Source organism: Stigmatopora nigra, chromosome 22 (assembly GCF_051989575.1).
Source record: "Stigmatopora nigra isolate UIUO_SnigA chromosome 22, RoL_Snig_1.1, whole genome shotgun sequence".
In the NCBI taxonomy this organism is placed as follows: domain Eukaryota; kingdom Metazoa; phylum Chordata; class Actinopteri; order Syngnathiformes; family Syngnathidae; genus Stigmatopora; species Stigmatopora nigra.
The window spans coordinates 770,001-783,016 of record NC_135529.1 but is presented as its reverse complement, the minus strand read 5'-3'; the positions used below and the strand labels follow the sequence as shown (position 1 = coordinate 783,016).

At 40.2% G+C, this 13,016-nt stretch overlaps 1 protein-coding gene across 14 annotated transcripts in view; it reads right to left on the bottom strand.

The window, feature by feature from the left end:
* The window catches only part of LOC144215331 (CUGBP Elav-like family member 2), a 28,626-nt gene that overhangs the window by 14,533 nt on the left and 1,077 nt on the right, over positions 1-13,016 (bottom strand). For 5 of the 14 annotated variants that reach the window (XM_077744171.1, XM_077744172.1, XM_077744173.1 and 2 more), the window contains exon 2: positions 2,251-2,441. In XM_077744171.1, coding sequence (XP_077600297.1) covers positions 2,251-2,441 — 191 coding nt within the window. Of the gene's footprint in view, positions 1-2,250; positions 2,442-4,330; positions 4,624-8,968; positions 9,597-10,503; positions 10,609-10,653; positions 11,007-13,016 lie in introns of those variants that run through there. The other 9 variants (XM_077744177.1, XM_077744179.1, XM_077744181.1 and 6 more) reach the window with 7 other exon arrangements.

Sequence of the window (13,016 nt, the reverse complement as noted above, 5' to 3'; positions counted from 1 at the left end):
AGACCGCCGGTGGCGTTCCAGCCTGTCAGTTTCACTGGGATGGGGAAGTGGAACACTGCAGAGTCTCTGACCTACATAGTGTGTAGTATGCCAATGCTGGTGGAGCTCTTGGGCCGCGGGGGGTCGTACTGCCCAAAATACGCTTTGAGAGGCACTCGCGCCGACATTCGGCTACGTCTCGTCTACTCCTTGCAGGAACCTTTCAGATGATTATTTTATGACCCGCGTTTGTCTACTAAAATGAAAAAAATATTGATGATGGTCATATAAAAAGACCTATGGCAGAGGCGAGTAAGGAACCAAAAACAGACATGGTTTATATATCACATGTAAGAATGAAAGATTACTACCTATGAGGGAAAGTGGTATTATCTATTCTGCAAATAAACATGAGCCTGTAACGCCACAACAACAGGGCTTCTCTCACTAGGGCCCATCGATGAGAATCAGCAATTGCTGAGAACTCAAAGGGAAAGGAGGTGTGTGTGTGGGTTCTGGTTTAAAATGGCAGGATATTCACCTCTCACAGGCAGCTGATTGGGTCAGATTAGCTATTAGAATATATTAACATGTCAATAGGGACTCGCAGCTGAAACGGCACACAGAACCAAGAGGAGGAAGCAGGGAAATCGGAGCAACGAGGCGGAGGGGGGCTTGACTTAAAAAAAAAAAGGGAGCTTTGAACTCCCACCATCATATGGGGACCGGATATAGAGGGGGGGGGGGGGGGGTCTAGTGCCTTACTGCCCTTTATGCACAAACACTGATTTGACGGTGTGACTGCTTCTATTTTACGAGGTCTCAAAGCACTTTTTACAGATGGGACAGCCTCAATGACACACTAAGGCCTCTTACCGGAATTTTATCTTGGTATAGCAGGAATGAAAGCATTTTGTCAAAATGGAATGAATGTAGGCAGTTTTCCCAAATTACAACAAAGCACGTTTGTCTGCCTAGAAATTAAAATTGGATCACAAGTGCTCCCTTGAGATGCACTGTGATGCCAGGTGCAAACAAGCATCAAGTGTTCACTTAAGGAATAATCAAACATATTGTTTTAATACAGAGTCTGTCTTCTCAGTTGAGCATCGCTGATGTGGACTAACCCAGACAAGCTATTCAGGGCACGCCATTGCTACTCCGCAATACAGCCAGACACTGTTAAGTCAGCGGTCACAATTTAGACATGGAAAAGTCACCCCTAACCCAGTCTGAGCCCATGACCATTCAGGTGAGGATAATTGCCTCCGAGCTGACATCACCCCAGTGTCAAGTGAATGTAAACTTTGGTGATGTTGTACTGTCACAAGTAACGTCTTGACTTCTTCTACCAGCAGTTACTTAGGAGGCAATGCGGTCTGCAGCATTTTGCAGCCCATCAAAAAGCATACATTGCCTTTTTCATTCAATAGTTGCATGGAAACCAAAAATTATCCTTAGAAAATTTCAAAAAATCTGATATACTAAAAAAAACAAGAGTGCAATGAATAAACCCTTAACAACAAATGAAAAAAATTATCAAGATGGAGGTAATGCTTTGATTCATTGAAGCTGAGGAGATAGACGTGAAAAGACCAATGTTTTTCCAGTGTCACAAAAAAATGGGAGCAGACAGCGTGAAAATAAATAAATTAAAAGCATCACAGACATTATATCCCAATCCGGCTCACAAACAGCTTGAGCTTGTTCAGAGAAAACATGTCATGCTATCAAAACTTACTGTATTTGTGAAGAATTTTATAGGCAAACCACCATTTCTACTCGAGAAGGCCAGTGGGGGAGCATAAAATATTTTTTTCTTAATCTTAAAACAGGGGTCAACATTTCCAATCAGACTCCAATGAACTGAATGGCATCACTTGTTTGAAGTGCCCTTTCTTTCCACATTGCAAACTGAAGCCACACAAAGAAAGAGTACATGTGCAATAAATAACCTTGCTTTTCATTCGATACAGCTTTTAAAACCAGGAGTTGTGTAAAAAGTAAAGAGCAGATCTTCCTCTAATGCGGCTTATGGAAATGGGTTTGAAGACTACTGAATGCAGTCATGTGGAAGCACAAATATGGCTTTGCTGCAAGAACAGACAAGCAATGTTATGTTGCTCACTCCCCGAGGGGGGGATTGTGCTGAATTGTGACTGTGGGTGATAGATGGCAAGGATCGGTTCACGGTTTTTCATGCATAGAGACACATTCAAGACACTGGCGGATTTCATCAAGGAGTAGGTTTTGCACAAACATGGATACTACCTTTGCTCTGAGGGGGGGTTTGGGTGCGGTCGCGAAGGATGTTGATCTGGTGCACGGCTCCGAAAGGTTCAAAAAGCTCCTTGAGTTCCGTTTCTGACCAGGAGCGAGGGATCTGTCCCACAAACATCTTGATGGAGTCTAGGTCAGGGTGATCCAAGTGTTCCGTTGACCCGTTCATTTTCATGCCGTTGCTAGGGAGAGAAAAAATGCAGCGCTTTTAAACAAATAATCTCGCTCCACTTGGATTGTGAAATTGTCATGTAAATATTGTTGTCTATATATTGGCAAATGTTTGAACTTTGAAGTCCACCGTTAGGTTAACCAGTGGAATCCACCTTTATAATTGTTATCATGGGCTTTGGAAGCAATGGACGAAGATGTGATCGAAGGTTTTAATTCAAGGGAGTCCAGGCGGCAGCCATCCATTTTTTTGACCAGGCTGCATTGTACAAGCATTTCCCCAACAGATTACCGACAAAATATCGATTAATTCACAATGGCTTTCTTTACTGAATCGACAAACGCATTTGTTTAGAGATGTTTACCTAAAAGTATAGTCCAAACCCTCTCATTTAAGCCTCCTAGCAGTAAAGTCCAATTCCGACTATCGTCATGCTGACAACATGTAAGGGAATGTTTTTAGCTTGGATAAATAAACCAGTGGATCAAAAGCAACCATGGAACATACACTTGGAAACATTTGGCAGAGTTCACAAAGTGATTCATCCAAAGAATTTTGTATAATACATTTTTGGGACTTTGTTTCTTTGGCCTCTTCATTCTCATTCTCACGTTTTCAGGATGGTGCATCTCTAATTAAAATACAATTCTTGTACTCCACTGTTGATATTGTGTGATAGTGTTAGGTTGGTGAATAGCACTTATATTTTCTGTTCTATGCAATTGAATCAAGGCATAGAACAGCCAAGACTTTCAGTTCACGTGAAACATCTGCAGTGAGTGATATATCCAATTACTTGATGAAATGATTATGAGATTGAGTCTAAAAATGGTTTGTACTAACACGTTAAGTTAGAAGTCGGTATACTGAAGAGGTGCAAAAAACAATTTGTTTTTATAAGACATCAAGCTACAAAGGAGGAATCATAGTATTGAGTAATTGGTTCACATTAAAAAGATGTAGTTATTATTTATTTATATTACATTACAATTACTAGCCTTTTCAGGAGAAAAAAAACTTTGCCACCTAATAATGGATACCATCTATTTATAATGGGTATACACAAAAGGCAACCACTCCTTACTTGATTAAAGCATTTCCTTTAATAGAGCATGACATTGGCTTTGTTATCCATGACCCACTTTTTGGGAAACGAAGAAGTCTATAAAAAGACTAATTTTAAAGGCAGCATCAGCTTGTCATGGACACGTCACTCACTATCAGGTGCTCTGAATTCACAATAAAGAGACAGTGCCAATGACAGTTACTCCAGGAGATCCAAAATCCTGAGCATGCAAAAAGGTTTAATTCAGTTGTAAAAAATGAGCAACAAAATGATCCTGCTGCTTACTGCATCAGTGGCAAATTGAACAAATTTCCTGGTGAACAGTATATAATACAGCCCAATATTCTTCTAATCTTGAAGATGTCAAAGTCAGATAGCAATAAATTCGTTTGACTGTGAACATTTAACTTTTATTTTCTCTTACAGTGGAAATGATCTTATTAGCCACGGTTAGTTTTCCAATTTCAGCAGTTACCCAAATGGCTTCCCCATTGGAGGGCTTTTCTTCTCAGCAATGTTAGCGATTCAGAAGATGGAGAATAGGTAGCAAATCGAACCAATTTTCTTGATGGGACGATGACGCCATGACAGAATCCCAACAACATCAGCTTTGGCGTGAAGGAAACCAAACAACATCTTTCCAAACCTAGCAGCCAGCAGGATTTGAAGCCAGAAATGAAACTATCCTCGCACTTGTGTTACACGTCTAAAACATAAGTATTAAACACCATTAATGAAAGCACAGAAAGATGAAGACCATGTTGCCAGTGTTACATTTGTGAACTTGTTACATTTTTTCAAGTGAGAACAAAATAGCCATTTTGCACACAGACCTTTGTACACGAGCCATCAATCTCTTACAAATGGAGCCCAGACGTTCAGCTGAAACGCCAAACTCCTTGAGGGATTTAAACGACATGCTAACAAATAGGACTTCCGCTCGCTCGCCTCCAGAAATCCGAATCCACGCTTGGCTATGAAAGCTCTTATTCCCACACCGCTGTCAACATAGCCGAGTGACTTAGGAACCGTGTGGCCTTGCCTCCTCCCCTACTAAGTAGGCACCGCAAAGCTTTCAAAGCTCCACGAATGGTTGCTTCGCAGCACTTTGCGCCACATTTCCTCCTCCTCAAGCGAACTGGGGATGGTACAGGGAGTAACCCGCAGCTTCTTTGGCACAGCAGGGGAACAATCACATATTGTTCCCGATGCTGCTGAACACTATTCACCACTCGGCGAGTAGCACAATGGGCTGACACAGGCGGACTCTCAGAATACATGGAGGACTAACGTCTGCTCAGATACTGGTGGGCGTCCGTACCATTTCTTCGCCTTTTTCCAAAAGTGTACTTACGCCATTTTGACAGCATTCTGTTCATTTTTAAAAAGTATCATAAAAACAATAATTTGGGGTTATCAAAAAATAAAAGATCTTCTTATTAGCTGGTTTAGACAGACAAAACATTAAACCAAATTTTAAGGCAAATATTTTCAGAAAATGTCTTTTATGATCCTTGAGGTTATTGGATCGAGTCTACAGTTAATCTCAATCGTCATCTTTGGCCAAATACTTTAGAAACACAAATGGAATTTGTCTTGGGGGGGGTGGCGGTAACAGCTATCTACTCAGTTATTAGTGCCTCCACAACAGGGTTCTCAACTCGCACCTTTCAGATTGTTTACACATCCTACGCCACACATTACATTTCTCGGGCCCCAAAAAATACAATAACACCATTGTCAAAACATATAAATAAAGTAATTCGCCTGATCTTGAAACGGCTCCATATACATTTGCTCACAGGCTGCAGTTATGTTGTCCCGTAACAGTCAACTGGGAAATTCTGCCATATAAGCCTCAAAAGTAAAAGCAAACTGGTATTTATTTCGAGCATACAATCTTAATTTGTTACTTCATTTGAAATACCATACAAATATGCATGTGTTCAAGTGTGAAGCACTTACCCGCAGGCTGTGGGGGGGAAGAATAGTTGATATTGAATTATGCATTTAAAACAAGGCATGTGCTATTAAATGCTAAAGTTCAAGATCAAGTCATGTACCCAGTTTATGGCATGCTGTATTCAGTGAATATAAATTTGAATCGAATCAGACGCAAGGGAAAATATAAGAATTGGACTGATGGAGAGAGAGCACACACATGTAGGATTAAGTTGCGTTGCTGGCAAATAGGAAATGTCCAATACATTTTAACAAAGTAGCCATTTACCTACACCTTCACATACCATTGGGCCTCATTTTTACAAGTGAAAGAAGCTAAAAAAAACTGTGGCTAATAGAATACTTTTTTGGGCGGCCCACTGTTGGCAAAATATCAATATTTATTCAAATTAAAAATAATTAGATTCTACAATCACTTCTCCCCTATATAAATGTAATTGGCACCATAATACTTAGCTTGAGAGTCTCCTTAATAAGGCATGTCCAAGTTTGTCACAGACAAAAAAAATGTAATTAAAGCTAAATTTGAGCCCTTCAACACCCCATCACATGAGGAACAAAAAGTTCAGGACATTATGGTGATCTTGTTACAGCTAAAACCACCCATTGGGCCAAAAATGTCAAGATTTCTTTTAAAAGGCAAAGATCACAGCTCATCACTTCAAAAGCACTAACATTACGACTGAGAGAACAAGTTATTTTTCCTGTCACCTTTGCCCAGATTTCGGTTTAAGAAACCAACCACAGCGGCAATCAAATGTTTTGCTGACGCGCCAGAAAGCGGTGATGCCCTCTAGCAGCTGACGCAAACCCACAGTGGCCCGCTTCCTGCCAAACCGACAGTAAAAGCAGGTGATTTATCTGTGCCATGTGTCTATCTTGCTGCTGTGGTCTGACCGGGTAAGCATGTTAGCGACACCTCCACGGGGCCCGTTATAGCACATCAGCGCTTCATAGTAAGGGTGATTGCTTTCACCATAGGAACTTCATACAACAGTGACCCAACTGTAATTTGGTGGCACATGCACTTTTACAGAAAAGTGTTGGGTAGAAACAACATGCCACTTGTTTCCCTCCAAGTGTAACAAATCAGTGGACCCCTGTGGTCAGCCTGTCTCCAAAACGTGTTAAAACCTTCTACTGCAAGCTAATGTAACTCACATTTGTGATACATTTCAAGACCTTTATGTCAAAAACCTGAGTCAATTCTACTTGAGCCTTACCTACCACTGTGCTCCTGAAATAAGTCCAGGCATTTAGAATTCCCACACACCAGTTCACCTTTACTTAAGTGTTTCTCATTAGAGCTTGCAGCAAACAACTACTTGCTGTAATTAAAATATTGATTATCAGGCAGCTGTAGTGGGGGGCAAGATTGCAAACCCATGCTGTTTCCTACTCTTACAGTAGAAGACGATTTTGCTTGGTAGATAGATTGAATCTGTGGCGACATTCACAACCATTCCGCTTTCAATTTGATAGGATGACGACTACAGAGGTATAGAGAAACTGGAGATTGGTCAATCAAAACATCTGCTTGCTAGCGATTACCCAAGTACCTTAACAGCCGTTCTAGGATCCACTATATTTAATTAGAAAAAATGTTGAAAGCTTGGCGAGCAAAACATGAAGAGCTCCTCCTCGATAATCCAAGTAGCTAATGAGAAGCATTCTGCACCACTTCAGTTGTGCAATAACTGCTGTGCAAAAAAAAAAAAACCTGCGGTCCACTTCCCCTGATTTTCCATGCCGGCAGTAACTGCCATTCATCTTCGCACGGCCTGATTTCATTGTTGCCCGTCCCCTGTGTGAGCACAGACGCGCTCAATCAAGACTTTCATTGGCCCATATGCTAACAGGCTGGCAGCATGTGAGGATGACAACGCCTGCGCCATTAACTCCGTAATGGCACCTGGGGGTCCCCGGGGGTCGCGGATCATGATGCTCAAGCAAAGCCAGGGAGAGCCAGAGGTAAAACTATCCATGAGCGGCATCTCGAATCAATTTCAACAGAGCAGGAAAAGGGGGCAATTACACCTTCCCTTAACAGCCATGGACTCCCAATTGTCTTATTTGTGTGGCGGAGGAATGTTGGATGGGAGACAAAACATTGCGCCGACGACAACTAGGACACTAAATGAATAGCAGGCACTAAATATAGTCTGCATTGCTGCGCACACACACGAGCTAACTGCTCCACAAAAGCATCAATCTACAGAGAAAGAGTGCTCGTTTCCGAGTCACTCGCTGGAAAGATGGACCCTTATTTAAACAGAGAGCTGTTAACATTTAGACACATCGCCATTATTCTTAAAACCTGATAGGAACAGTAGGTTTCTGCCAGCATGTGAAGTGTGCGCACTCTTGTCTTATGTAACGGTTTCCAGCATTATCTTTTGTTTGTGAATCTTTCCACCAAATTTGCACAATGGCTATCTTGCTGTCGGAGTGACGGACAGGAGCACAGTCAACTAAAGTTACAATTTTAAAACGGGGTGTGCTTGTAAATTCAAAATGTCGGGTAGTCTTATTGAAGAGTGAAGATTAGGTGGCACACATTCAAGATGGGTTTTCAGGAAAAATATGCCTCTAAAAATAGATTAAGGTTCAGATTTTGAAATGCTGTCAAAATTGGCAGTGAGTATTTTTAGCGAAAATAGTGTTTTTTTTAACTCCTTGACACCGAAGTGTGAAATGTTTACCTGTGTGTTTGCTTTCAAATGGTTAGCTAAGAATGTTCATTAAAATACAGATTGAAATAATAAATTATAAAATATACAAATATATATGTACCACTATGTATGATGCAAATTAGCAACAACAAGCATTTATGATTAAACAAACATTGAAGTGGCTTTGAGTCGGAGGAATGTCACTAATTGGCATCGATCGATAGGCATTTAAGAGGTTTTTATAATGAACACCACCAAGTGCCTGTGAAGTGAATAATTATTTCTACTTCACCCTTGATATAGAGGTGGACCTGGAGTACACATGTGGTGGACATTACATTTTACCTCACAAATAGGCCATAATATTAACATTTTGTAAGTGGAAGTTAGATAATCCAAAATAAATAAAAAAATCAATATGTGGTTGCCAGGTTGCAATAATTTGTTTGTTCATTTAGTAAGCTCCATTGTATTTTGAAATATTTTATCTATTTTAATAGATAAATGAATAGTCATAACCACAAAATTCATACAAAAAAATTATCAAGAGAAAAACTGGACTGAATTGCATTTTTTTTCTTGAACATCATACTATTTAAATCATTTTATCCGAGGACTGATTCCTGTCGAGGCCAGCGAAAGCAAGCTGTCAACCCAGTAAAAAATGTATTGGACGTCTGGCACCATCAAGAATGAGTGTCTTATAAAGAGGAATTAAAAAAGTCAGCAAACCCAATATCAATTACACTGTGCTGTTTGCCAAGCTAAGTACAATTTTCCTTCCTGATCTGCATACAAACATAAAGGTCACTTTTCAAAAAAATCTGCATTTCTCACCTTTGGTTATTTTAAATGTAATTCAATTACACTTTACAATGTGTAGGATGGAGATCTCTCTTTTAATTATGTTTTTAAGTTGGAATGCCCATGCTAGTAGGTCATCCCTAAATCAATAGGACCCAACACGTTTCATTATTTGTCTCTTTGATGGTTGTCAATTTAATGTACTACATAAAGAAAAAGAAGGTAAAAGCAGTACAGCCTGTCCTATCTTTGTCATCATATTTAAAAGTGTCTCATAAGTCTTTGTTTGCTTTGTGCATAGAGAAACTATTCTCAAACATGACTTTATGGCAAGTAGATGACAGAATGCCAAGTATGTGCGCCTGGAGCAGATTATTCACATTTTCATATTTTTTTAATGAATACGTCTGTTTGAAAATCCCAGCAAATCAGCTGTCTAATGTCTTCCCCAAACAGATTGTGTTCACGCCATTCTACCACCGTGGTGATGAGTTGGGCGTGTTTTGGTATCAAACGAGGCCTGACAGCCAACGCCACAGATGTCCGGGAATATCAATGCCCTGTCCAAGAGGAAAGTAGTGATGGCTTTGACGTTTGGCTTAGTGACACATTGCAGCTATATGGTCGTCATGGGATCACTCTTGAGCCCTGAGAGTAACTCCTGTCAACAATTACAAAACAATCACATAAATCTTGAGCTAAGTGGGTGCCCAATGTAGTCTAAATCTCCCAGAATGATGAGGTGGGTTGTTGTTTTTTATCTAAATTGTAACTCAGGATTGAATGGACACCGGCAATCCTCCTAGAGAAAATTGGTAGAGTCCAGATAAGTCTTTTACAGGAATTCATGATAATGATGGAAGAGCTTGTTCAAGTTCCACACAATCACAAACACATGACCTGATCTTTGTTTCTGCCAACAAATGGCCACTTTTAAAGCATCCTGTCAATAGGCGAGGCTTGTTTTCGTGCAGAAGGAGAAAATGGTCTTCCCAGTCTGTTGTTTACATGGGTTCTGGTCACAAGATTTCCATTAAAGGCTCAATAATAATGGAAGAAACCACGTGTGTTGGTTAGGTAAGACAACCCTGATATGGGCGGAACAATGGCTTTCGATGTAGTTAAATGCTAGGCAATATACATTTTTTTAAACAGCAAAAACCTCGTTTGATACAAAAAAAACAAGCAAAAGATGAACTACTCTATCGTACACTATAGCTTTCAACTGTTGTCAATGTGATTGTGCCGTTTATACTGGCGTAAGATGCGTTGACGTTTACATCAGCAACTTCCTTGAGTTTTGAGAAAATCTACAAGAGTTAGGGTTACTTAAAATGATTTATCTTGACTTTTACTCAAAAATGTGACCGAAAGAAAGGCACATGTCAGTCGAGTACAACGCTACCGCGTTCCCGCTAATATTGCTAAGCTAACTACAAAAACAGCTATGTACTCCATTTTGTGTCTTTTGCCCACTTTATCTTAAAAGCCCGACCTTTCGCGATCCGAGACATTTCAACAACGGAAACTGCCTTGCATTCGTAAGATAACGTCGATGTGCGACTCACCGGTTTCTTTTTCAGTCTGTTAGCATTTAGCTCCTCCTGTGTGGCTAACAGGCTACAAGCTACCAACGGAAAGGTTTCATCATCACCATCATCTTCGAAACATAACTTCAAAACACAAAGACAAAAACGACAAGTGTTGCGGTTACTTACATTGAATCGGATGGGGTCATTAACCGACTATCAGACAACGGTAGGTAATCCAGATTATATGATGTCGAAGTCATAATTTGATTTTATAAAAAAAAATAAAAAAATAAAAATAAAAAAAAACAGCCGTCTAATCTAACAATGCAAGCGTGGGGAGAATGTCCACACACTCGCACGAGGATACGAGGGATAAGAACAGGTGCGGACTACCAAGAGACGGGCACACGACGAAGGGGAGTAGAGGGCGTCTTCCTCTTCTTCTTTTTCTTCTTCTCGTCTTTTTCTTCTTCTACTTCGTTCGTCTGAATGCATGCGAATATAACACGGCTTCCGCCTCGCTTACTCTCTACTACAATTCAATGAATTCGTAGAGCCGAGGAAGAGAGAGAGGAGGGGAGAGAGAGAGAGGGGAGGGGGGAGCTGCAGTCATAAAGAGGCGTGGTCAGCACTGGGAAGTAACGGAATACATTTACTTAGTTACTGCACCAAAGTAATGGATCTAGGAACTAGTCTTCAATTATATCGCATTTTCTGAACCGCTTTATCCTCATTAGGATCGCAGGGGGTGCTGGAGTCTATCCCAGCTGTCTCCGGGCCAGAGGCGGGCAACACCCTGAATTGGTGGGCAGCCAATCCCAGAAAAACAACCCATTTAGGATCACATTCATACCAAGGGGCAATTTAAAGTGTCCAATCAGCCTACCATGCATGTTTTAGGAATGCGGGAGGAAAGTAGAGTACCCAGAGGAAACCCACGCAGGAAAACAGGCAAATTCCTCACAGGTGCATAGACCTGGATTTTAACCCAGGACCCCGAAGCTGTGAGGCCGATGCGCTCAGCACAAAAAAAACACCACATACAAATACATTAGTTAGTAAAGAATAACAATGGATAATACATTTATTTATAAATTTATTTACTGATTATATTTATAGCACAAAATATCCAATAAAATTTGAGCTAACTTCGTCAATCTGTGTTTTATAATGTGAATTGCGACCAATCAGGGAGAAAAAAATGCTACTATAAATATGAATATACAGCTGCGGTAAACAGTTTACATAGAATCAGAATGGTCATAGTTTTCTTCAGTTTTCAGCTATTTCTCCAAGTCCGATTTTCCTTTGATAGATTAATGCAAACATATACTTCTTCAAATGAATTTTCCTAACTCTATCTAATATTTCAGATAATTAAACTGCCGTTTTAGAGGTTCAAAAGTCATTACCATGCCTTTGTGTGGCGCTATTATTTCCCTGGGGGAGGGATGGCTGACCTCCTTTTGTTACCCTTTACTTTCAGGGCAATTATTTCTCAATACTAACACAAGCAGTAAAAAAATAAAATACAAAAAAGTGTGGGTTGATGCACAGTCCAAATGTATTACCCACACACACATGCAATATATCTATATATAAAGAATGGTATTTAATCCTTCTATCCCTGGTAATTTCAAGGCATCGGTGCCAAATGCGCTCCATTAAACAGCAACGAAATCAGGTTTGTGTGCATAATGCGCCGCACGACCTATTTTCCCCTCAATACATGCAGCCTACTTGGTGACATGCATTCGCATGGAGCTCAAGGGGTTGCTATAAAAAGGTAGACCAAAGCGCGCTGGAGAAAATACTTTTATGAAATCGGAAGGTGGGGGATGCAACAAGATGCACAAATATGCATCTATTCACTTTAACTCAGCCCTCGGGACAATATGGAATTCTTTACTTATATCAAGCAGTGGTGCCTGTGGTTCAAAATGAAGTCATGGAAATACATGCCCACCCAAAAACTTGGATGTTTATTTGACAATTATTTGAGTGGTTACCACGTCGGCCTTACAATTCTGGGGTTGAGGGTCTGTGTAGTTTGCATGATATCCCTAGATGTGTGTGGGTTTTTTCCGGGTACTCCGGTTTCCTCCAACATCTCCAAAACATGCACGGCAGGCTGATTGAATACTCTAAATTGGATTTATGATGTCTGTTGTCTTCATTGCACATTCCCATTGGTGGAATGTTGGCTACCTTATTGCAAGGGACTGCCAACTATTTGCTAATATGCAAATGCTTCAAGACTATTATATTACATATATGTGTATGTATGTATTTATTTAAAGTCACTTATTTAAGAAGTTTTAGAGTGAAAAATGAAATAAAAAGCCCACAAATATAATAGTCTTGAGTTATTTGCATATAAGCAAATAGTTGACAGTCCCTTGCACTAAGTTAGCCAACATTTCAACAAGAAAATGTGCAATGAGTGCACAAATCCAGAGAGATCACTTTTACTCCTTCAGGCAATTTTAAGTGAACATGCCTTGTTCGGATGGACTTTGTATCTGAAAATGAAGACTGAATCTTATTTT